Consider the following 23,664-nt stretch of genomic DNA (forward strand, 5'->3'; position numbering starts at 1 on the left):
TATGCCACATTCAGGCATGACTGTCAAACTGGTAGACCATGTACCATGACTCATCACTCCAAAGCACAGCGTGACGAGTCGGCATCAGCACCTGTGTACTGGTGCTGATGTGTCCCAACGTGGTAACCTGTGTACTGTGCTGTGGTGCTGATGTGTCCCAATTGTCTCACTGAGAGCCTGTGTGTGCTGCAACAAAGTTGATCTGTGTTCCAAGCAGACGATTCTTTCCAGGGCTCTCTTGTCATGTTTCATCATCATCTTCGGAGGCTTTTCGGGTTGTTTTGTAACAATTTCAGTACCAGCCCACTTCCAATTGTAGATCACATCACTGATTAATCAGACCTTGGGATGTTCAATTCCACTGAAATGTTATGTACAGAACAATTGCTTATGTGGTACCTACTATTATCGTTCTGCACTGTCTCTTAACTTCACTGATCAGGGCACCTTGCATTCATAATCACACTACTGTCTCTTCAAAGGCACTTCAAAGAATGTTTATTTGTATCTTACAAGTGGTGTTTGAGTAGGAAGTGACTATCAATGGAAAGGTGTTCAGATATTAATGGTGGGGCAGTGTATATGAAGAATTAAAATTGGTCTTGTAATACAGTTAAAGATCTATATAACAACCCACCCCAAGGGAATGAGAAAAACTATTGTTATACTGGAAGGGCAGTATATTGATCGTTAAATAGCATTAAGTTAATGAGAAATTGGCTGGGACCAACCACATAGGATGTAATAAACGTGTGGAATGTTAAGAGTCGCTATAAAGAGCTTTGACTGTATGCACTATTCTACTTCTAAAAGTCTCATGAAATGACAACATAGCAGTTCAGAAAAAAAATGAATAAATAAAAGGGAAGAGTTGACTAAACATACCTCATCACAGGCAGCACAACGAGGTTTTAAACTCTCAGCATGATGCCGCCCACAATATAGTTTTCTATCCTTCAAGAAGTAAATGAGGTCTACTAACAGTTCATGGCATATGCAGCATACAAAACATCCTGGATGCCAACTGCTGCCAGGTCCAGCACGTGAGGCAAAAATACAGATATCACCACCAGGCAAGGACTCTTCACACTGAAACAAGAAAAGTTTGCAATTAAATTAAGGTAATATATTTAAAATGAGTGTCTAAATATCTTATTAATGTATTCAATTTCATAAAATAGCTTCATTAACATAGGACTATACCTTAAAATAGGTTTCACATCAATTTTGAATTTGTAAACATACAAATATTTTATACAGGATGCCCACATTTACATCTGACAACTTTCAGACTGGTAAACCATAACTCATCACTCCAAAGCACAGTTGTCCATTGATCTGAAGAATTAAAGCTGGGCCAAAAATACAACCTCCAAATGGAGATATAATTTAACAGTTTTTCATATTGTGAAAGGGATTAAAAAGTTTTATTACAACTGATTTTTTTTTCTGTTCTAGATGACTGCCAAATGTTATGTTGCTGGGTTCTGTTCCTAAAACCCAGCAAATGAAAATGATGATACCCCAGGAGAAATCAGTACAAAGTATGTATCATGGTTCACAGAGATCAAATAAAATATTGGATGCAGAGTAGATTTCGTACAAAATACCAAAGGCCAACACCAGATAGACCATCAATATGCAAATGGCATAAGAAAGTCATGGAGACTGGAAATATCTTATAGAAGCCAGGCATGCAAGAATAAGTGTCAAGGATGTGAAACAGATCTGAGAACCATTTGTGCATAGCCCTCAAATCCATATGCACATGTATTGCAGATTCCATATTTCATGGGGCACATCAGACTGCACAGAGATTAACTTGTATTTACTGTGGAATGTAAATGTTCATTGGGTTTGAGAGCCCATACAATCCTCAAACCCAATGAACATCTGCAATGACATGCATTCCACGGATATGATGAAATGGCCAAATGAAGACAATAGATTCCTAAGACGTGATAGTCACCGATGAGGCTACCTTCCATGTATCAGGGAGAGTCCACAACCTTAGAATCTGGAGCACTGAAAATCATTCATACTATTTGAGAAGTGAAGTGTAGCAGCCCAAATGCAAACATGATATGCAGAATCATATGGTTGGACTGTTCTTTGATGAACAATTAAAGCTGCTGCCAGATCACATTGTTTCTCAGCTGTCTAACCTCTATGAAGTGATTTCCCAGCTAGATGGCACTCCTCCACACTGGAGAAAGGAAGTTCGAAATTACCTTGATGCAACGTTTCTACAGGGTAAAATCTCTTGTCCCTCCAACATAACTTCACTATTTTATGTGGGGATATGTCGAGAACATTCTATATGCAATGTTCTTGACATGCCTTGATACTCTTCCAGATGACAAAAGGGGCTAATACTGAAGTGAGATAATGATGACAGTCATTCACTGAATTCTAGGATATGTTCTTCCCAATAGAAGAGTTTTCATTCCTTTTTACAGGTATGTGAACATCTTTTACTATGAACAGTGGCATAACTAGAAAAGTGGGCCCCAGTGCAAAGTTTATTTAATGCCATTAACAAATCGGGAAATCTCAATTTTATAGCAATTATAGATGCAAGCTGACTAGACCAACGAGTTGGATTTAATTTCTTTAATACTATATTGCACCATGGACTTTTTTGATATATAAACTGCAGGGGTAAAAGTGGTTAAGGCCCAACCACATGGTCCCCTCAGAAATATAGGTGCAATAGTAATACTATACTCAATAATAATGAGTCTATTTGACTTGGGCCCTTGCAGTCACAAATCCTTAAAAATTGCCCTGGAAGCAGCAACTATGCTAATACCATTTTACCTCTATTCACTGCAGTTTCAGTTGTTCTTTGCACCTAGTTAACAATAAACATACTTTGTGTTAAAAAAAAAAAAAAAAATTGTTTGTAGACAGTAAATTTTATCATGAACATAACTAAAAAAAACTTTTTTTATTCAATTAATTTTTTTTTCCTGTTTCGGGCAGGAGGGCATTGGCATATTTACACCACTGACTATAAACATCATGTACTAAGTTAAGATTGTCAAGAATGAGTTTAAAGTGTTATTACTATAACCAGCAATGTCCAATTGCTTTGTGAATGAAGCCCATTTTAAGCCATTATTGAAACCCTTGATAGGCCAATAGCCTTGAACCAGTCACCAGGAGGAGCCTGATATTCACGGAGTTTCTGAGAATAGGTAACAATCTTCTCTACTGGAGAAGCGTTGCCTATTCGAGGAATTTGAGCTTTTGAGTAGTGCGAGTTGAAGGAGTAACTGTCCCTTTCTTCCTTCTACGGCATTCCCTTCCTCTACCTCTCCTACTATCACCTTCCTACATCTTTTTTGCTTTCCTAAGTCTAATAGGGATAGTATGAGGATAACAGATCTTTACTCCATACCATATTTCAAACGGTGCCATCTGGGTGGGTGGTGGTACTCACTAATAAGTAACAATAGTCTTCTCTATTAACAAAGCGTTACTTATTCGAGGTAGTGCAATATCATGGCAACTCATGAAGGAAGAGCACAATATGAGATACAGAGCAAATGATGCTTCCCACATGACCATTGTAGTTTCTTAAGAGTTACTTATGGTGTAGCTTCTTCTATCTATTATTTTTAGTATTATTATATAGTATATAGGCTACTTGATTATATAGTAGCCTATCTATTATATAAATAGACTACTATATAATCGAGTCTATAGATAAGACTAGTGGCCAAATTTTACATTGGCCCATTTTGGAATTACGATTTCCAACGACACCAGAGGTTCTTAAATTTATTATTGCACGTCAGAGCCATATAACAATGAAGTGAAAAATGAATATTATTATTAGCAGCCATAAGGTGCAAGGAAGCCTTTATTTACCCTGTGACCCAGAGAGAGAGAGAGAGAAGTAAAAGGAAATCACCAAGAAAGAGAAGAATGATGATACCCAGCTCAGGACCCTGGGTGTGCCAAGCCCATACTCACCAGATGTGAGCCCCTGGGGTTAAATATATTTCTACCAGTTGTTCCTCGACTGATTTGATATTCTGATTATAATTAGAATATCAAAAATATAATCAGATTGATAATTATCAGAGGTGGGAATAATACGAAACAATTAATTTTTTGACCACTGAAAGAAAGTAAAGTATTTAACGAGGAGGGGCTCCTTCAAGTGAAAATTTAATAGCGTCAGATTGGTCGACATAAATGGCCACAATTTCATGTCATCTGCATAGGAAAGTAAAAAGGCATTTTCCTTTCCAAAAAGAAGGAACTATATTCATGAAAATGATATCAGAAAATTTCATTTTACAGATTTTTGTGAACATCGGGATATGAAATGAGGTGTTGCAATTGCTTATTTTATACTCCGACAATTTCAAAAATACAAAGAAAATCGCCAAATTAAAAAAAAAAAAAAAACAATGCACAAACCTCTACAGACATTTATACTCAAATATACTGTACATATAGTAAAATCCCAGTACAAGGAATTTCTCGGAAGTCGATTCGTTCTAATAAATATCGCTGAAGATTATTTAAAATAGAATCGCTATTTGTATAAATAAATTCTGCTGCACTCTTCTAGTATATATATAAGTAGTAATTTTTGTTTAATTTTTTCCTAAATATTGACTTAAATCAATAATAAATAAAATAACGAAATAAGTGTATTAACAAAGGTAAAAATAGTTTTTTCAGAGAAAACGGTTTTGAATGCATATCTTATTTATACGACATACCACACATTCAAAAATACAGTATAACAGACAACTTTTTCAGATTTAGGTCGATTTGTTTCTAATTGTAGCTGTTTTAACTACCGCATTCAACGAAAGTCCAACTTTAGCGCAATCGAATTGTCTGGTACAAAAAAAAAAAAAAAAGTATAAAATTCAAAACAAGGTGGAAAACGTAGTAAAAAACTTCCCCCCCCCTCGCTGTAAACCAGTGCATATTAGGTACAGGTGGACTTTGAAAATTATTCATTATATCGAATTTTTCGCCAAAATTACTTCAAATGAGACTAATATATATACTGTATATATATATATATATATATATATATTTTTTTTTTTTTTTTTTTAATATCACATTTGACAACTAAACGCAAAAACTAATTAATATATATGAATGCCAATAACTAAACCTACAAATATCTGAATTAATTTAAGAGAATGGCAACAACAGTTTCATACATTACCTCGCTATTAATATTTTGGAAATGCTAGCTACTCACAGGACACTGCTCACAGAAACGGGAACAATCTCCAAATGACGTGGAGTATCAAGAGAGGAGAGTGTGCAAGGGCAGCTAGTGAATCCCCCCACTCCGGACAACGGAACGATATTAGTCATGAAATGTCAAGTGCACAATTATAAATACAGGGATGGGGGAAAAGAGATTGAAGTACGTGTGGGGAGGGTGGGCAGGGTGAGGACAGCTGATGTGTCTAATGAAATGGCTGTAAGGGATCGAATGGCATAGGGCTCAAGCGTTCGTAGAATTGATATTTTTATTATTAAAAGTTTCTACCAGCTCCATCGGAAAATTTTCTCACCGTCCACTAGTAGTTAAAATTTTAACGATTTACATTAAATGTAAATCGTACATTAAATCATAAGAATATGATTTTCACGACAATACATTTTGTCATGCTTGAAAATGCTCAAGTATTTTTAGCATTGTGTGACACTGGAAGCAATAAACAGCGCAATTTTAAAAAAATATATATGACCAAGTTTATTTCCAACGTTCCTCGCTTATGTATTTAACAAAAATAAAACTGCTAATCAAATTAAGATTTAAGACCTCGGATATCTCAAAGTGTCTATCCGAGTACCACTGCGCTGACAACTCAATTTTCGGTTAAGTCCATAACAATTTTGGTAAGACATGACAATTTATTAGTTCTATTAAAAATGCTTAATAGGTCTTGATTAAAGGGTGGATTAAAACGTTTAAGTATTCACAATTATTCAACTTTCCTTAATAAATATCAAGTTGAACCAGTTGTCTGCCTTGAAGTAGCTATAAACGATACGACAATTTTAAAACAAAGCAACTTAGATAAAGATAATTTGTTTATCCACGTAATGCATTAAATAATCTGGGAAGGAAAAGATTTAAGACAACGTTCGCTGTCCTGCTCAAATCAAATTACTGAAGCTTATTGTGATTTTGTGCAAACACAGTATCTTAGAAAATTTAATACTTTAAGCGAGAGTAGCTTTCCCCCCCCCCCCCCTATAATAGAAATGTAGTGTGCGATTCAGTGGAGCTAAACGGAAAACAACAGACGAATATTGCAGTAGTTCGGAAAAGAGGGAGAGAAAAAAAAAGTGCATCCTTTTTCGGATAATGGAAACTGATGATGTTGGAATTTGTCCATACTGTTGGTAACAATGTACAGAACTGAAGACTTTACAAGCCACCCTATTCCCCCACCCTGTCCTCTTCAGCGGATGACGCACAACACTTACATGTCGATGCTCGAAGCAGCGGTGCAGGAGGGCGCACGCGAGAGAGGTTATGTTTCGTGTCATTACACAAATTAACCGGTGGGAGAGAAGGAACACGTCATGCATATAGGAACAGCAGAAAGTCACAACTTCCAGTTATAAAACTCCTCAGACACCGTCTAACTTCCATACAGCAAATATTCAGTTTTAAGAATCAGCAAATTATAATCGGTCTTTCACTCTAAAAGTTCCCATGCAAATCATTGATAAATCATTACCAAACTTTCGCTATAGTTCACACGGCATGTTGCCTGAAATATAAATCGATTTTCCAACCTTTCGGCTAAAGATATGCAGTAATGATAATTAAAACTGCCTCAAAGTTGAGAAATAAGCAAAGATGAGTTTTGAACTACTTTTAAATCTCTCCATCCCCCCCCCCTTCCATTGTGCAATTATTCGGGGATCAAAAAAGCATGCTTCTGTGTAACCTTTTGTGCTGCATACGAAACAAACACAATGAAATAGTTTCTCCTAATCATGAAAGTCAAAACTCATAACTTATGAATCTATTATGTGTACCAAATTGAAAGTTTTGTTTCATATCAGACAGCAGATCTTTGGAAGTGAGGAAGGATCAATCAGTATTTGTTCAACTATAGCCCAATTTGCTTAAGTGAGACGGAAATTTTTATTCAAGGAAAGAATCTCTCACCCAACTCCTAATTTATTCTATTATTTACTATTTTTATTGCGTATTTTATTTTTTGTATATTATGGATTAATTATACTATATTCATTATTTGAGTATGTTCTAAATACTAATATTTGTGGATCGGAGATTCGGAAATTAGACCCTTCCGCGATTGTTCTGTACTCACTACCAAAATTGCCTCCGACTCCAATTTGTTCGGTAGTGCCACCCAAATAATGTCTGAAAAATACTCCTCCATCACAAAAGCCATCAATATCCAAGCTGAACTGTTAGTAAATAAAATAAATATTTTAAAAAATCTATAATGTGAAACTATCGAGAGATTCTTAAGCAATAGCCAACTGTTTTTCCCCACTTCCGTCGCATAAGTAGGGCTGCCACCTCATTAGTACAGTACTTAATTCCGGAATATGTTTTGTTAAAAAAAAAAACCAACAACAAAACGTTTTAACTTAATCAGATAAGAAACAAGAATGGAGAGTATTTACTAGTTTTGTGCTGAAAATTATATAATTAACATTTTAGCCAAAGAAAACTTCAACAGAAATAACTCGGGGCCACTTACCAAATTGACTATATGATGATAGTTAACAGAAAATTAAAACCGAAAGAAACTGTTGACATATAAGGTTTACCATTTGCGGAAGTCAAAAGTGGTTGCAACCGCCTAGTGGGGGTATAATCAGATTTAGACACCAGCCCACCAAAAAAAAAAAAATTAAAGATACAAATAATAAAAACAATGAAACATTCAGAGTGGAATTGTTTGATGAAGGCTCAACAACAATATGTATCAAAATAGGCTGGCCAAATCGCCAGAAGAAACATCAAAAGATAACGGAAGTGATGTCGAAGAGAATGGAACAAATTGAAAAACAACTGTAAAAGAAGCATTAGGAATAAAAACATTGGAAAGTAAGAAAAAAATAACTGAGAAGATAATTTACAAAGTAAAAAGAATATAAAAACTTGGGAAGCAAGTAGTTACTGCAACAACTCTGGTCATTTCCACCCGATATGGGGAGACGATTATCCTAGCCTCTCGGGGGTTAGGATCATCGTCCTCCCCATATCGGGTGGAAATGACCAGAGTTCGAGTCCCGTCGATAACGGGAGGAATTTTTATAGGCTTTTTTTCCCAACGTAAGTTAGTCTCAGATGAGGGTAGCATGTTTTTTTTTTTTTTTTTTTCTCCAGGAAACTCGGGTTTGTCGTCCAACAAACAGAAAATCCAGCCCAGTCGCTGACGCTCCTAAAAATGTACAACAGGTGCTGCAAATCGAAAAAAGGATTGTGAAGCAACTATTCTCACCAGTTCGAGCATAATTTTTATGGCATGCAGAAACAAATATGGAGATTTATTAGAAATCAGAGAAAATAAATTAATTAATGAATATATTAAGTTAGACGATATGTCAATATCAGGATGGGAAAAGTATTTTCAATTTCTTGAAGATACTTTTCCCATTCTGACAATGTTGATAAAATAACGAACTGCTCAAATACGGAAGATTAAAGTATTAGAAGAAATCCAAATCTCTTTACAATTATATGCGACGTAGAAAAAATAAACACTAAATGAAAGAATATCACAACAGCAATTTTGAGGAAAGAAAAAAGCTTAGCACATTACAAATAACCTTGCGATGCTATCGCCACAAAGGACTCGTGGTGACAGCATCGCAGATTGACCTGCAAGTTCCTTAGTATTACTAACAAATAAGCCTAAATTAAAATAAGCACTTTTTTGGATAGGATTTTTTTCAGAATTGGTAAACTTGGTTGGCAACGACACGTATCACGTGGTCTTCAACTAGTCAAGAAGAAGAAAAGAAAAGCGAACTATAAGCTTTAAGTTCTAAAAAAATCGAAAGACTTACATTTTCACAAGTTACTGGCATTTCCAAGGTAACGGGAAGCTGACGAACGGTACCTCTGCCCAGAGCTTCTCGCTTTCGTTGGACTGAGAAAAGCCGCAGTTCCTTCCTCTCTTCTTCAGACAAGGTGTTACAATAGCGAACTTCATTGTCGTGGGGAGGTAGTTGGTGAAGAAGCTGTCGGATCCGGTACTTCTCCCCAACACTGTTGACATAAGGTACTTTGTCTTCCGGCAGTGCAGAGAAGTAGAGGTGCACCTGTCAAATGAAAGAATTTTTAGTGACTAGCACTGTATACAGCAGCAATGATTCTCAGCCTTTTTTTCACGTGGCAAGTCAGCTGGGATACTTCATACTCTCTCACACGCACTCAACCACATTTTCGATTACAGTAAGTGATACATACATTAAAGTAATGGTTTCAATGTATTCATAAAAAAATTCTAGCCACATGCTGGCTGAGAAACACCAATAAAGATTTTATGTTTGATTAGGTTAGGATACCGATTTCCCCCTCACCCAGATTAGTATCCCGTGAGAATGGAATCTGTATGACCAAATTCAATGTTGAGTTAGTAAAATCCAAGAGAAGACCTTGTAACGTAGGGCTTAAAAGAGGAGAGAGAATTCTAAATTGTATTCGAATGTATGTTGAAAATTTTGTATTCAATTATTTTACAAAATTTATTAAAAATGGACAGAAGGCACGTAATGTTCCAAGAAATTACTTTACAATCGAGTATACTAACAACAAACGCTGATCAACTAAGTACTTTACACTGTTATGCAACAGAAATGGGTAGGATTTAACTACATTACCATTGAATTTGGTCAGTCGGGGCTATCTATTCTTTACAGCTGTACTAATCGTCGATGGCAAAGATGGTTATTTGCTACAAATTATAACAAGACCCTCTCTACTCATCGTGAGTAGCACAGTTGGTAGAATCGCCGGGTGGAAAAGACCTGAGTTCGAATCCTGTGAATGAAGCGAGTAGTTTTTTCTTCCGGAAATTCGGGGTTTTCGCCCAGCAAACTGAGCACAAAACACATTCAATCTACAGACATTATATACGGCTCAATATGGTCTAAGTTGCTGATGCATTTAAAACCTATAACCAAACCACCATAACAAGACCCAAACTAACTAAGCTCAGGAACCCCTTCAAACCGGGAAACACGTATGTGATCAACATACAACGTGCGAATTTTTTTTTTTATTTTTTTTTTTAAGGTCCTAGCCACTGAAATCTCAGGAAATTAGGTGGCAGGACCTGCCAGAGTAAATTAATTATAATACTGGTGTACCTGGTCTGCCTCCACGGGGCGAAAGTGGGGCAACGTTGGGCCTCAGTAGGGGTCCAGCGGCTAAATGACCAGATGAACAACGGTACACGACACTACATATGAACAATATCCATACACTTTTAAATCTCTGGCATTTCCAGCAAACTGGCACACCCATCACAATGTAAACAACGCGGAGATGGGGGACGTACCCCTGGTGCCGTATGACCCTAAATACACTTTATACACTGGTCAGTACAGGATCGGAAAAGCTTTCCCTAGTCTTACAAATCCCGGTTCTTGTTTCACGCTGATGGCAGGACCAGAATATGGTGAAATAAATAAGAATCCAAGGATCCATCCTACAGGGTGTCCATAACACAGACTGTGGTGGCAGTGTGATGGCGTGAGAAGTGCTTTCGTGGTAAACATTGAATGCAACAGATTATATGGAAATTGTTTCCAACCAGGCGCATCCCTTCATAATTATAATGCATCCACCTGCGAATGAGTTCTTACACGGAATAATAAACATGTTACAAGACCAAATTTATGCAAAAATGGTTCCAAAAACAGTGAATTTAGTGCTACTGCCATGGTCTTCTTAGTCACAGTTCTCAATCCAACTGAGCGACGAGGGCCTGTGGGACGAGGAGAAACAAGCTCTTTGGAGTAGAGATCCGCAACCATCCAATTTGTTACAAGTGTAGGAAGCAATTGAATGAACCGGCATTCCTGTGGCATGCTTGCTTTGGACACCTAGCTGTCCGTGCCACAACGAATCCAGGTTGAAAGAGGACCTACTCGCTATTATGAGTAGTTAGGTGTACAGATGTTGTTGTTTGTTGGATTTATTGGTGCAAGGGCTACTGAGGCCATAATGCACGAGTGTACACATGTGGGCACAGCTGCAGTTGCTTCGAAATAATTTCTAGACGTTTAAATATTAAAAGTTCTTTTATTCCTTTTATTGATATTCATGATTAAATATAAATATTTTATTATTAGGCTTTATGCTGCAGGTTAGTTAAGTTTTTACCCGGAGATTATTTAAATTGTAAAGCTAAAAAGACGAAAAAAAAAAACGAAAAGCTGACTTCGATTTTCCTGTGGATAATGAACAGGGCAGAATGAATAGTTGTTTATAGATTAGTAAGGAAAAGTTTGTGCTTGATTTGGAATGAAATAGTAACTGCGTTAAGGGGTATAAACTAAAAATACATCACCGGGCCTTCATTAATTCAACAAATGTTAAACTGAACCTGTCATAAAGCCCACAGAGTCTTAAATTTTCCAATGCAACTTCGACAAAAGATTGACCACCACTGAACTAGGTTATAATATAAATACGGAACATGAACAGTGGCGAAATAGTGAGAAACCGGTCCGAATGTGGCAGCAAACGAATTTTTGGATTGAGTAGGTTTTTTTCTTTTTTATTCTGAGGATTACAAAAATAAGCGACAATTTGTTAAAACCCAGCAAGTGATTATTAATTAATACTAGGCCTTTTAAGATGCACCGGCAATTAACTGGCTTAGTTTTGATTTTAGGAAGAGACTTATTTTTGCTATTTTTTACCTGAATTGAATGATCACTATAGTTTAAATGAAGGATTTCACAATTTCCGACTTTAAAATGCGTCTAACCAACTGCTTTAGTCAAAACTTTGAACGAGTCTTTTTTTTTTTTTCGTGGATTATCCACACAGACTGATTGTAAATTATTAACACTGTTTACAGATCATTTAATTATTCAGCAGTACGTCATAACGCTTTTATCGGAACCCCGATTTTGCAATGGTTAAAGCTCCGGTAAATATGCTATAATGAATTGCTGAATAATAAATGATTTAACCGTGAGGTTGAGAGAGTAAGTAGTCACAACTGTATTTTTGTCAATTTGAAAGTTATTTATTTTCATTTTTTTAGTAAAAAAAAAAAAACGAAAAACCATCGACAGTTCATCTTTAAATACCCTCTAAAACCCGATTTATCACGTGTAAAAAAGAAAGGCGTAATAGTTGCAAAAAAAAAAAAAAAAAAACACCATCTTAGAAGGTGTTTCCCCCCCCCCCCTTTTTTGGAAGTTCCTCGACCTAACTTTTGCTTCACTGGAAAATTTCAGCCTCTAATGAGTTCATTAGTTTGGTTAAAGAAATAAAAATCACACGATGCAAGGTCAGATGAATTAAGGATGTTATAAGACATTTACGGCTTTTGGAAAGGTTTTCAGAAATAAAGGAGAAACTTCCAATTTTTTTCTTGCCCACAGATCAAGTATTTTCCTTCTGATTTTTTTTTTTTTTTTTTTTAATGAATTTCTACGTAAAGTGAACTTGTTAACAATGCGACCTCCTGATCAAGGGCGAATCCAGCTATGGGCATAAAAGATACTACCCCCCCCCCCACTTCACTCTGTCCTTATCTAATGAATTCGTGACGGGTTAGATTATAGTAATGGTATCCTAATATTTCCTAAAATATTCAAAACGTATACAGGAAAAATCAGTTTTTCCATCCTGTGTTACGTCAATGACACGTGTGCCCCCTCTCATCCCAAATCCTAGATCCGCCTTTGCCGCTGGCTATCTTTCCCTGGCTTAACTAACCATTAAAGTTGGATGACAATAAAAAAAAAAAAAATTAAAGACAGCAAAAGAGAATTTATGAAGATAGCTGTATTCAAAGAATGAAGGCAAGAAGAATTTTTTTGATTCAATACAAGCAAAAAATAATTTTAAAAAGGAGTAGTTGAAAACTCAAGACACGGCAATTTTCTCAATTTCATTACCCTTCTTCCACTGTTTAGAGTAATTGGTATAAGTCTATTCCTTTGGCCAGTAATCTTACACGCTACAGAAAGATAGGCACAGACCATATCACAGAGGTTAATTTAGCAACAAAGCTCCCACAGGACTGCAAGGTTTCATGAATGGCTAATAATAAAAATACTTTGTTTCGAATCGCTGCTCACGCACGTGAGCCAGACTAATGGTCCTTAATCTTCCAACCGTTATCTTGTCTCTACAGAAGACAGAGAAGACAACCATTACAAAATAATTAAAAAAAAAAAAAAAAAAAACAGAAGAGAATGAATATACAGACTAGTATAGTGGACATCTATGAAATGATAATTAAAAGCATGGTGGAATGTCTTTTCTGAATTACCCAAACACTCCAGTTCCCAGGAGAGAAACAATATTCTTATCAAGTATTCAGATTAAATGACGTCGTTTGACGCCATTTAATCTGAAGGCAAAAGATACTGAGATTATAAAAGGTAGCTTCCCTGAATGTAAAGTGAGTTGTTAGCTGAAAGAAGAAAAACTTTGACGATGGACCAGTTAGTGATTACCAATAGATGTTTAATCCTCTAGAATGCGAGGCAAAATAGAATAAAACAGCAAATTTATATAAAGAAAATTTACTGCTTTTATCCAACAGAGAAGTTTCCCTAAAAGGGAGACGGCTGATTATCAAATCAGTAAATAGAATTATTCTGTTTCCCTCTTTCTTTCTCACTTTTTCTCTATTGTTTTAGATATGTTGAGGAAACACTTATTTCTAACACGAATTAGAGCAGCAGACTTCAAAAAAGCAATCGATAAAATTCATATTAAAGATGAACGGTTTATTGGAGAAACTGCTAAATATACACATGAATTTGTTGTCATTAACCTCATCCCCTTTCTGGAGTTCATTCGGAGCGATTAGTCAAAGCTGGCCTGCCATATTTCTAATTTCGTATCGGCTTAGGTGACCAGTTCACTGCAAGAAATAACAGTTGTTTGTTGTCAGCATTTTTTTCCAAATGGTAAAAGAGCAAACACAATGAGATTACAAGAATTTCTGCAGTGAACGATGTCATTTAAATAACAGCAATCATGGAAAAATTGAATGTTGCAAATCAATATTACATAATGGGCTTCAACGGAATTGTCAGGTTATGTTTGTTAAATTTGTGCATAATTATTTTTTCTTCCAATTTAAATAATACTCCAAGATATTTTTTCACCTTTTATATAATATATCTCGCAAAACAAAAAAAAAACAAAAAATCTGCTCACCTTCACCCACACTCAAATTTCTAGACAAAAATCACATCACCTATCTTTACTGAGGATGACTCGCTTCTAATCCTTCTAGGCATAAACATATCACAAATATTGCTTCTTTTACATTGAAAAAACTGGGTTTCCATTTTCACTTACTTTTCTTCTAAACAGTTGCTCACTCTGTACAAATCTAAAAAATTCCACGCTGAATTAAATACCTCACTTGGGTGAGAACCCCAAAAACTTTTCCTAAACTCTTCCCTCAATCTAAAAAGGGGGCAATCAGATTAATTAACGATTGCTTGTTTGCAAATTCACTCCACTCGGCCTCACAGACCTCCAGTTTCTGCAGCATGCCTTTTCTGTGGCTGTTTCCGAACACGTTGTTCAACTAGCCAACTTCCATTTACAGTTCAATTCTAAATTCACTGAACTAACTTTCCGCCTCCTCATTCACCATTTCAACTTCTGTTTTCTGGAACAACGTTCCTTCACATGTATTTCCCGGAAACTACAATGTACAGAAATTCAAGTCTAATGTCAGCAAGTATCCTCTGGATAGAATGCTAAAATTCATGGCTAAAGGCTATACTAACGGTGGTTTATTTTATTTATTTACTCCCCCCCCCCCAAAAAAAAGACTGAAAATATTGACGATTCGCATTAGTAACACCAATTTCATGACTTTTTTTTTCCCCCTTAAATTTTCTGCTATTCAAATTAAACTGTTAGTCAAACATTCTTCCACTTCCTCTGCCAGTCGCGGGTTATCCTCCAGAGAAAGATGCTAACAAGCAGAACGGATAAAGCGAATCGTTCTTTGTTGGAACTTGAAATCAGCAAGGTGAGGAACGAATAAGTCAAATGACAAATAGAGTTTCGAACTAATCACTCAGAAACACCAAAAAAAAAAAAAAAAAAAAAAAAAACACTACTTTATGCGCAATTAATCCTCTTATGATTTCTCTTGGTAGTTTGCCTTTCAGCTTGAGATGAATTTTATCGATTCGCCTCTTGAAATCCATGCACTAATTTCATTTGGAAACAAGTTATTTTCGTAAGCTCTTCTTTAAGGTTAAACTGATAATGACATAAAGAAACTTTCGAAAAAGGAAATTAATATCCACCAAGAATAGAATTTCCGAAAAAAGGCAACGGTGCAAGCGTATAGAAAACTTTCCTTTCGCTAACATTTTAAGTCAAATAATCAGTAATTAGTGAAAATGATTTATTAGTAAAATAAAACTCGAACATAACCAAACAATATCAATATAATAAAATGTCTTAAGATTGTTTATTTATTATTTTTTTCCTTAGAATTTTAATTTCAGAGAACTGATTAACTAAGAGAGAAAGAAAATCACTTAACACAACGATGTTTATGTAATTTAAACTTTACAACAGTGAATCCAAATCCATAACGTAGGATTAACCCGAGACTTCACAATTTCTTCACGTTCATATGAATAAACTACAAAATACGTATTATTCAACAGCTATAAACATCAAGCACAAAAAAAAAATCCAAGAAAATTCACAGGAATGAACAAAGTAAAATGATGTTTTCGTCATCAACTAAAAATCGAAATTCCCGATGTCAAAAATAAAAAAAAAGTTTTCCAACTTTACATATTAATAAGTATTTACATATTAATAAGTATTAAATGTAAAAGGTAACTAACAAGTTCAAGAGATCAAATATATATAGACAACCCCTGGCGTTATAAACAAGTGCGGTGAAGTGTGAGATTAAGTACATTGCCGGAACGAAGAAAGTTGCATTAAGATGTAATATTGAGAGGTAACAAAGAAAGTGAGCAAAAAATGGCTTTTTCTTAATTAGATATTTATCATTTAGTTGAAACAACTTAGTAATTCTATTTGCAGTATGAATTTGAAAATTTTTTTTTCCCGTTATCTGTGTACTTTAACAAATATTCACTTCCTCAGTCCCTCACAGTCCGCATCCGGTGAGAAAATTATCAGTTGTAAACTGCATTATGATTTTCACGTGATCAGAAAGTTTAACAACCTCTCCGGAAGGAAAAAAAAAGTAATGTTGGGAGATGAGATGAAGAAAAGGTGTTGTGGGGAGTACATGCCGATTTCGTGTCTCATTTCATATTCGCATCACGAGATGTTGATTACCATCGACTCTGTCAAGCAATACTTATTATAGGATGCATGTTATGAGGTAACGTTAGGGAAACAGGCGTACAATCAAGAGGCCCACAAAATGACGCTATGATCTCTTAAAGCATTGGCTCTTCAATTTTAATGGCCACTGAAGACCTCGGAAGAGAAGATATAGATACAAACTCCTTCAAGCACTGCATTCCGAAAGAAGAATCGTTGTTTTAAATGTTTACCAACTGCTAATTTGCTGCCATCATTATGTTTGGAGATTCTGTTGAAATTTGGGGAAGCACTGCGGCGTACCTTGGGGGGAAGTATCTCAAGACCTTATTTTTTTCACGTAAAGAATTTGTCAGTACTGTTGGGCATAACATGAAAGGAACTACTTATAATCGAAAAGTCATACAAAAGCCATTCTGAGAGGCTCATCCTGTCTATACACATCTTCCCCCCCTCGCACCTCAAATGTTACCGTAGTTTCTATTAATCGTATACAGATTAATCATCCAGTTATCCTTTTGTTACACGAATATTAAATGGAAATTTTATATTCAAGAAATGATTGATGTGAACCCCCACTACCAGTCGAAAGTCGCCATTGATCCTTCCATGAATGATCAATGCTGACTTTTGACTAGTTCGCAATAGCACTAAGCCGAAATTTGGTGCCACTACTCCTTTAGCAATTATCACATTACAGCAACCAAAGCAAACCATTGCTCTGATCCGTAATTCCAGCTAGTCAGAAAGGTGTTTAGCGGGATTCAAATTTGGATTCTGGGACGGCCAAGCCAATTGTTAAATTTTGTTTGTTTCTCAACTCAGGTGTACAAAGTCTCGTTTTATAAGACCGAGCAATATTGTGATAGAACGTGAAAGGCCTAGTTTCATGGAGTTTGTACAGAGGAGGCATCATGAGTTGTCCGCAATATCGATACTGTAAACTCTCGAGATGAGCAAGAAATTTGTATTATGTGCTATTGCCTTTACAAGATCAGTTCGCTTTTATACTACGACAACTATCGTACTCCTTTTTCGAAGTCCAAAGAACTCTCTAAAAATATACAAGTACGTCGTGCGTCTTGTTTGTGAGTGACACAAGAAGCTCCTTTCCAGCAAATAGCGAAAACCACAGACTCTTGAGTCACTCGTTTCTTGTAAAATACTCGAAATGTAAAGAATAAACTCGAAGACCTATACACTTTGTTAATCACCTCCTGAATTTTATTCCGTCAATTACTATTTGAAATCCGTCTGAGGGACGAAACGGATATATCGGCATTTTTATTTTTTTGCAAATATTGGCAGCGAACAGGCAGGAAAGGTAGAGAAATTGCAGTGTACCAACGAAGCATTTTCTCATTCAAGTTCTCATACCCGGAATGAATCTTGAAGCATTGCTTGGAATATATCCCCTTATTCTCTTATTAATAAGCGTTCCTTCCTATTAAATCTTTGTTATATCTTGAATTTCGATTTTGAAGTCACTCTTAGGTACCACCTGATCGGCAGTAATCGCGATCTTGGGCATTCTCTTTCGAATTCCTTCCTAAAAAAATATATCGGGGATATTACTAGAGGCGGGATATATTTCGATCTATAGTCCAGATTTTAACCTTTCAATCTTTTTCCGGTGGTGACTTAGCAGATATCCTATCTTTCACGATACACTCAAGACCCTATTATTGCTATTTAAAGACTAAAATTTAATTTTATATAAAATTTCGCAACAGGTTGGTTTGAAAGCGCTGGTCTAAACCAAGGATTTTCATAAATAATAAAAAAAAGTCAGAATTAACTAATACAAATAAGTCAAAATGTCATTTGACACTGAATGCGGCGGCCACTGCGAATTATTTCTCCTTTAGAACCACTAGTCCAGATTATTTCAGAGCGAGTCCCCCAACCCATCTCACTAAATTTATGAGCCTTTGCCACTTCACGTATGACGTAATTCAATGAGTCACGCTGAAGTTAATGTGTTGCTACTCCAACTAACAAACCCCTTACCCTTTAAAGACGTCTCAAAGAACCATTCATATTTAAAATTGCCAACTATAAGGCTGATCACGTTTTGGTTTACAATAACTGTCATTAAGTCTATATATTAAAATAAGACGCACTATCAAGCTGTTCTTAGTTGATGTGTATGAGAACGTAATTCAAGTATTAATTCTAAAGAGACTGACTGTAAAATTCAGTTAATTTAAGTATTAATTTTTAAGAGAGACTGACTGTAAAATTCAGAAAAATCATCAGTTTAAAGTGAAAACCAGAGTAGAGTTGTTTGCCAATTATTATTAGATTCGTATTAAAGCAATGCTGTTTGATTTGTTAGCAACAATTCGATTATCAAACTCGCGTCAATTTGTAAATATACAGTTTGAACTAACTTATCAATTATTACTAAAAATATCTACGGAGTTTAATTTTATGAAAAGGTAGACTTGAGCAATTGAGATAGTATTACATGTAAAAGACAGTGTAATGAAGCATGTAAGACCCTTAGAAAGTAAAAGTCAATCGAATTATTAGGATTTTGAAAAAAAATATTAAATTAAATCAAATTAAAAGATAAATAAAAAAAAAGTTCAGAATTGAGCATCGAATGGCTGATTTATGTAAGCGAACCTAGGAAAACAGTAAATGTATTATACATGAAAAAATAAAGTTCCACTTTCTGATTTTACAAACATTCACATACAAACAACAGTGGACATCAGTAAATGAAATGCACGCATCTGAGTTTTCATATACGAGGTGGCAATAAACTGGTGTCGTTGCGGTCATGTTCGATGAGTTTAAAAATCAACGCAAGTAGTATGTCATAGTTCAAATAGTTCAAACTTCCTCCAACAGATGGTGGTACAGTTGGTGTCGTTGTTGGGTTTAGAAGCATCAGCTGCTAAGGCCATATTACTCCGTGTATGTATGTGTATAATTTTTTTTTTTTTTATAAAACCCCCAAACACGAGAGGTACTAGAACCTATAGTACTTAGTACCGTGCTTAGGTTGGAGGTTGAGAAGTTCAAGTCCTGACATTAGACTTGAACTTCTGTATACTGTCATTTCAGGAAATACGTGTGAAGGAAGGTTGTTCCAGAAAATGGCAGTTGAATGAATAAACGAGGAAGACGAAAAGTTCCTTCTGTGGGTTTGAAGTTGGCCAGTAAATGGATGTTGGCGGCACGTGTTCTGGCTGTTTTGAAAGAGTAGGAATTATAGAAGCCAATTCAGAAGATCAGTGCCCATGGAGGTATCTGTAGAAGAGGCATGCAGCAGAAACAGTACGTCTATGAGACAGCGAGTGGAGTGATTCTGTTAGAGATGAATCATCAATTAACCGAACTGCCCTCTTCTGAATGGAATCAAGAGGCCTGAGAGAGGTTTTGGGGACACCACCCCAGTTGTGGGAACAATATTCCATGGCAGGGCGGATTTGCGATTTGCACAGAGTGAGCAGCTGTTTGGAAGAAAAGTAACGCCGAGAGCGAAAGAGAAAACCAAGTTTTTTAGATGCAGAGGAAGCAATATTTGTAATGTGTTTGTGCCAAGAGAGATTAGAAGTCAGGTAATCCCCAAAAGAGATATATCATTTTGCCTAGAAATCGGAGTGTCACCAAAGATAAGCATAGGAGCAGAAGAATCCTTTTTGCGAGATATAAGACAAGACTGAGTTTTAGAAGGATCGAAATCAAATGAAGAATTACCTGGAGATCGGCATTTAAGGAATTAGTAGCAGATTTTCGAGAAGTTGAAGCTGATTGAGCAGGACAAGGTTTCTCAAAATGGAAAGTGGAATGCAATGTGCTATCATCAGCAAACTATGGATAGGATTTCCAGTCAATGGAAGAAGGTCATTAATATACAAGAAGAAAAGAGAGGGGGAAAGAACTGAACCTTGGGGGACACCAGCATTAGTAGACAGAGAGTCATCTACAATAACCTTCAGTGAGCGGTCAGACAGAAAACTGGATAATCAATTACAAAAAACTGTTGGCAAACCATAAGATGGAAGCTTGTTTAGAAGACCTCTATGCCAAAAACGATCGAAAGCCTCCGAGATGTCAAGAGCAACTGCTTTGTGTTTCACCGAACTTTTACATTGAATTTGTATATTGAGGTATATTCCTCTTATTAATTTACTAATTGAATTTGTCCATAAATGGGTAACATAAGCTAGAAAAACCACCAGTGCATCGACAATGACGGAATCCATACTGGCGATCGTTGATCAGATGGAAGGTTTCTAGATAGTTTAAGAGTTGGAGGTTAATTGATTTCTCCATTACTTAAAAAAAAAAAAAAAAAAAGAATAGGAGTAATTGCAATGGGACAATAATTGAATGGGAGCGATTTGTCACCCTTTTTAGTAACTGGCTGGATATCAGCAAATTTCCAAGCAGAGGGAAAAACACCTTTGGAATAAGAAAGTGAAAAGGGTGGCAAAGAACAGGGGGGTAAATTCAGGAGCACAGGTTTTGAGAACAAGTGGAGAAATACCATCAGGATCTGGAGCTTTCTTAGCATCAAGATTCGTCAAAATCTTTCTGATATCCTTTTGATGGAAGACCACAGGAGGTTGGTTGGTTGGTTGGTTGTTTTAGGATTTTTTGGCGCATTAGCATCTAAGGCTATAATGCGCCAAGTCAAGGCCACAGGAGGCATCGAATGGAGTGTGTTGGGAATAGTGGGAGGTGTTTTACCAAGATCATTAATATAAGAGTTGGAAGAAAAATAGGATACTAGCAGGTCAGCTTTGTCCTCGGCTGATGTGGCAATAGAATTTTTGACAGAGGTGGGAGAAGAGATGGGCAAAACTTGCGGCCAATAGCTTTGGCAAGAGAGCAGAATGCTCGGCTACCATTAGGGCAAGAAGCAAGTTTTCTACTCTTAACCTGTTCAAAATCTAGTTTGGACTGATTAATAACTGCTTTACAATTGTTGCGAGCTTTGGTGTAGGCAGAAAATGAAACCGAAGAATTGGAAACAAACCAATTACGATATGCAACATTCTTCTCTTGAACAGCCTTAGCACATTTATTGGAAAACCAAGGTTTAGAAAAAGGACGAGATTTTAAAGTGGATTGTGGAATAAAGAATTCCATTCCTACAAGAATAATTTCACTGACACGATCTGAGCAAACGCTGAGATCAGAAGTTTTGAAACAGTAATTCGACCAAGGAAAAGAAGAAAATAAATCTCGCAGGTCATCCCATTTTGCATTCTTGTAATGCCAAACAACACGACGTTGGGAATAGCCATGTGATAAAGGCTACATTGGAAAAGAGGCAATCACCACGTTGTGATCTGAGGTGGTTTAAAGGACCACTCACTTCGACCATGTACTTAGAAGGGTTGTTTGTGAGAAAAAGATCGCGCGTGTTGGCTGTATGGTTAGGATTGTCCGGTATTCTTGTAGGTAAATGAACAATCTGTGCGAGGTCATTAGTAATTCAAAAAGCTTCAGCATCTCGACCAGCTGGAGTTGTAAACATTAAAATCACCAAGGAAAATTACCTCACTGTTAGGAAAGTTGGACTGGAGAAAGTCAAGTTGCAAAGAGAGGAAGTCAAATAGTTCCAAGTGATTAGTGGAGTTGGGAGAACAGTAGAGACAACAGTTGAATTTGACACAATGAGGTAGAGAGATTTTAAGCCTGAGAAGATCGAAAAGAGGAGATTCCAAATTATCAAGTCTCTGACAGGTAATATCGGAAAGTACATGCACAAGTACCACCTTTGAGGCGAAAGGAATCCTGCAGCGAATAATTTGGGCAACTGAGATGAGCAGTAGTTGAATCAACCGATAACTGAGATTCTGTTAGAAAAAGTACATGGGCTTGGCAGACTGCGTGGAAATGGTCATCGTTGAGATTAGAACTGAGACCACGTATATTTGTGAAATGAACTAGAATTGTTTGGGAGATTTAGATCCTTTAGCAGATAAGTTTGCTCTATTAGTTTGACAATTTGTTGTTTTCTGTATTTATTTGTTGTTGATTGTCCATTGTTGTTTTCTGCATTTATAAATGATATCGATGATGGTATATCATGCTTAATGTCCAAGTTTGCAGACGATACGAAGTTTGCCAGGGTTGGTAATGACACTAATGACAGTACATTGCTGCAACAGGATCTAGAAAAGTTGAGCAGATGGGAAGAAAGAGGTGGCAAATGAAGTTTAACATTGACAAATGTAAAGTACTACATATGGGAAACAGTAATCCCAGAGTAACGTATCAACTCTGTGGTACCACACTGACAGTGGTAGAGAATGAAAAGGACCTGGGGATAATTTTGCAGTAGACGTTTTCTGAGCAGTGCGGACAGGCGCCAAAGTAGGTCATGCTGTCTTGTCAATGAAATACTGTACAGGAATTTTTCAAGAAGAGATAAGGAGATGATTATCTCTTTGTATAAGGTCAGGCCACACCTTGATGTATACAGGTCTGGAGGTCTCATTTTAAGAAGGATGTAGAGCTGTTGGAACGAGTACAGAGAAGGGCAAAAAGATTAGTGAATGGAACAAAGGGTTGCTCTTACAAAGAAAGGCTTCAGTTTTGCAAATTACAGTGTCTGGAGACTAGGCACCTGCGAGGTGATCTGATTGAGGTGTATAAAGCATTGAATGGTTTGAGCATGCTCAATGCTGATGGGATTCTTCCTCTTGCTCACCTCAGAATAATCACCTCAGAGGGCATAAATTCAAATTGAGGAAAGACTGTTGTAGGATAGATGTGCAGAAATTTGCCTTTAGCCAGTGGGTGGTTGATTGCTGGAACAAACTTCCATCTGTCGTTGTAGAAGTTGATAGTTTAAATAGATTCAAGGTAGAACTTGACAAACATTTGGAGCGAGTGGATGAGTGAAATAAGGGTGTTTTTTTTTTTTTTTTTTTTTTTGCTGATGCTATATAAGTTTGCTTTCTTGCATCATGTGCCTTTGCTAATGCTAATTCATGGCGTATTCAATAATAAAAAAAAAAGTGGGGGGCAAGGGGGAAATGCTGTATGAAGTAATGGAATTTTTGGATATGGTGTACACGTGGTAAGAATATATCTAGATCCTTGACATAACGTGGCCTCAACAATGCCCCCGCATACACACTACTCGGACTCCCTCCAGT

The 23,664-nt window shown here is 36.4% G+C and overlaps 1 protein-coding gene across 2 annotated transcripts in view; it reads right to left on the reverse strand.

Annotated features, from left to right (window-relative positions):
- Positions 1-23,664, reverse strand: part of LOC150078163 (uncharacterized) — a 333,303-nt gene that overhangs the window by 11,694 nt on the left and 297,945 nt on the right. For both annotated transcript variants that reach the window (XM_090385417.1, XM_090385416.1), the window contains 2 exons: positions 9,058-9,312; positions 886-1,089 (listed from right to left, as the gene is read on the reverse strand). In XM_090385417.1, coding sequence (XP_090241543.1) covers positions 886-1,089; positions 9,058-9,312 — 459 coding nt within the window. The remainder of the gene's footprint in view (positions 1-885; positions 1,090-9,057; positions 9,313-23,664) is intronic.

The sequence above is a fragment of the Mastigoproctus giganteus genome, chromosome 11, assembly GCF_048544385.1.
Source record: "Mastigoproctus giganteus isolate SK-2022 chromosome 11, ASM4854438v1, whole genome shotgun sequence".
NCBI lineage: Eukaryota > Metazoa > Arthropoda > Arachnida > Uropygi > Thelyphonidae > Mastigoproctus > Mastigoproctus giganteus.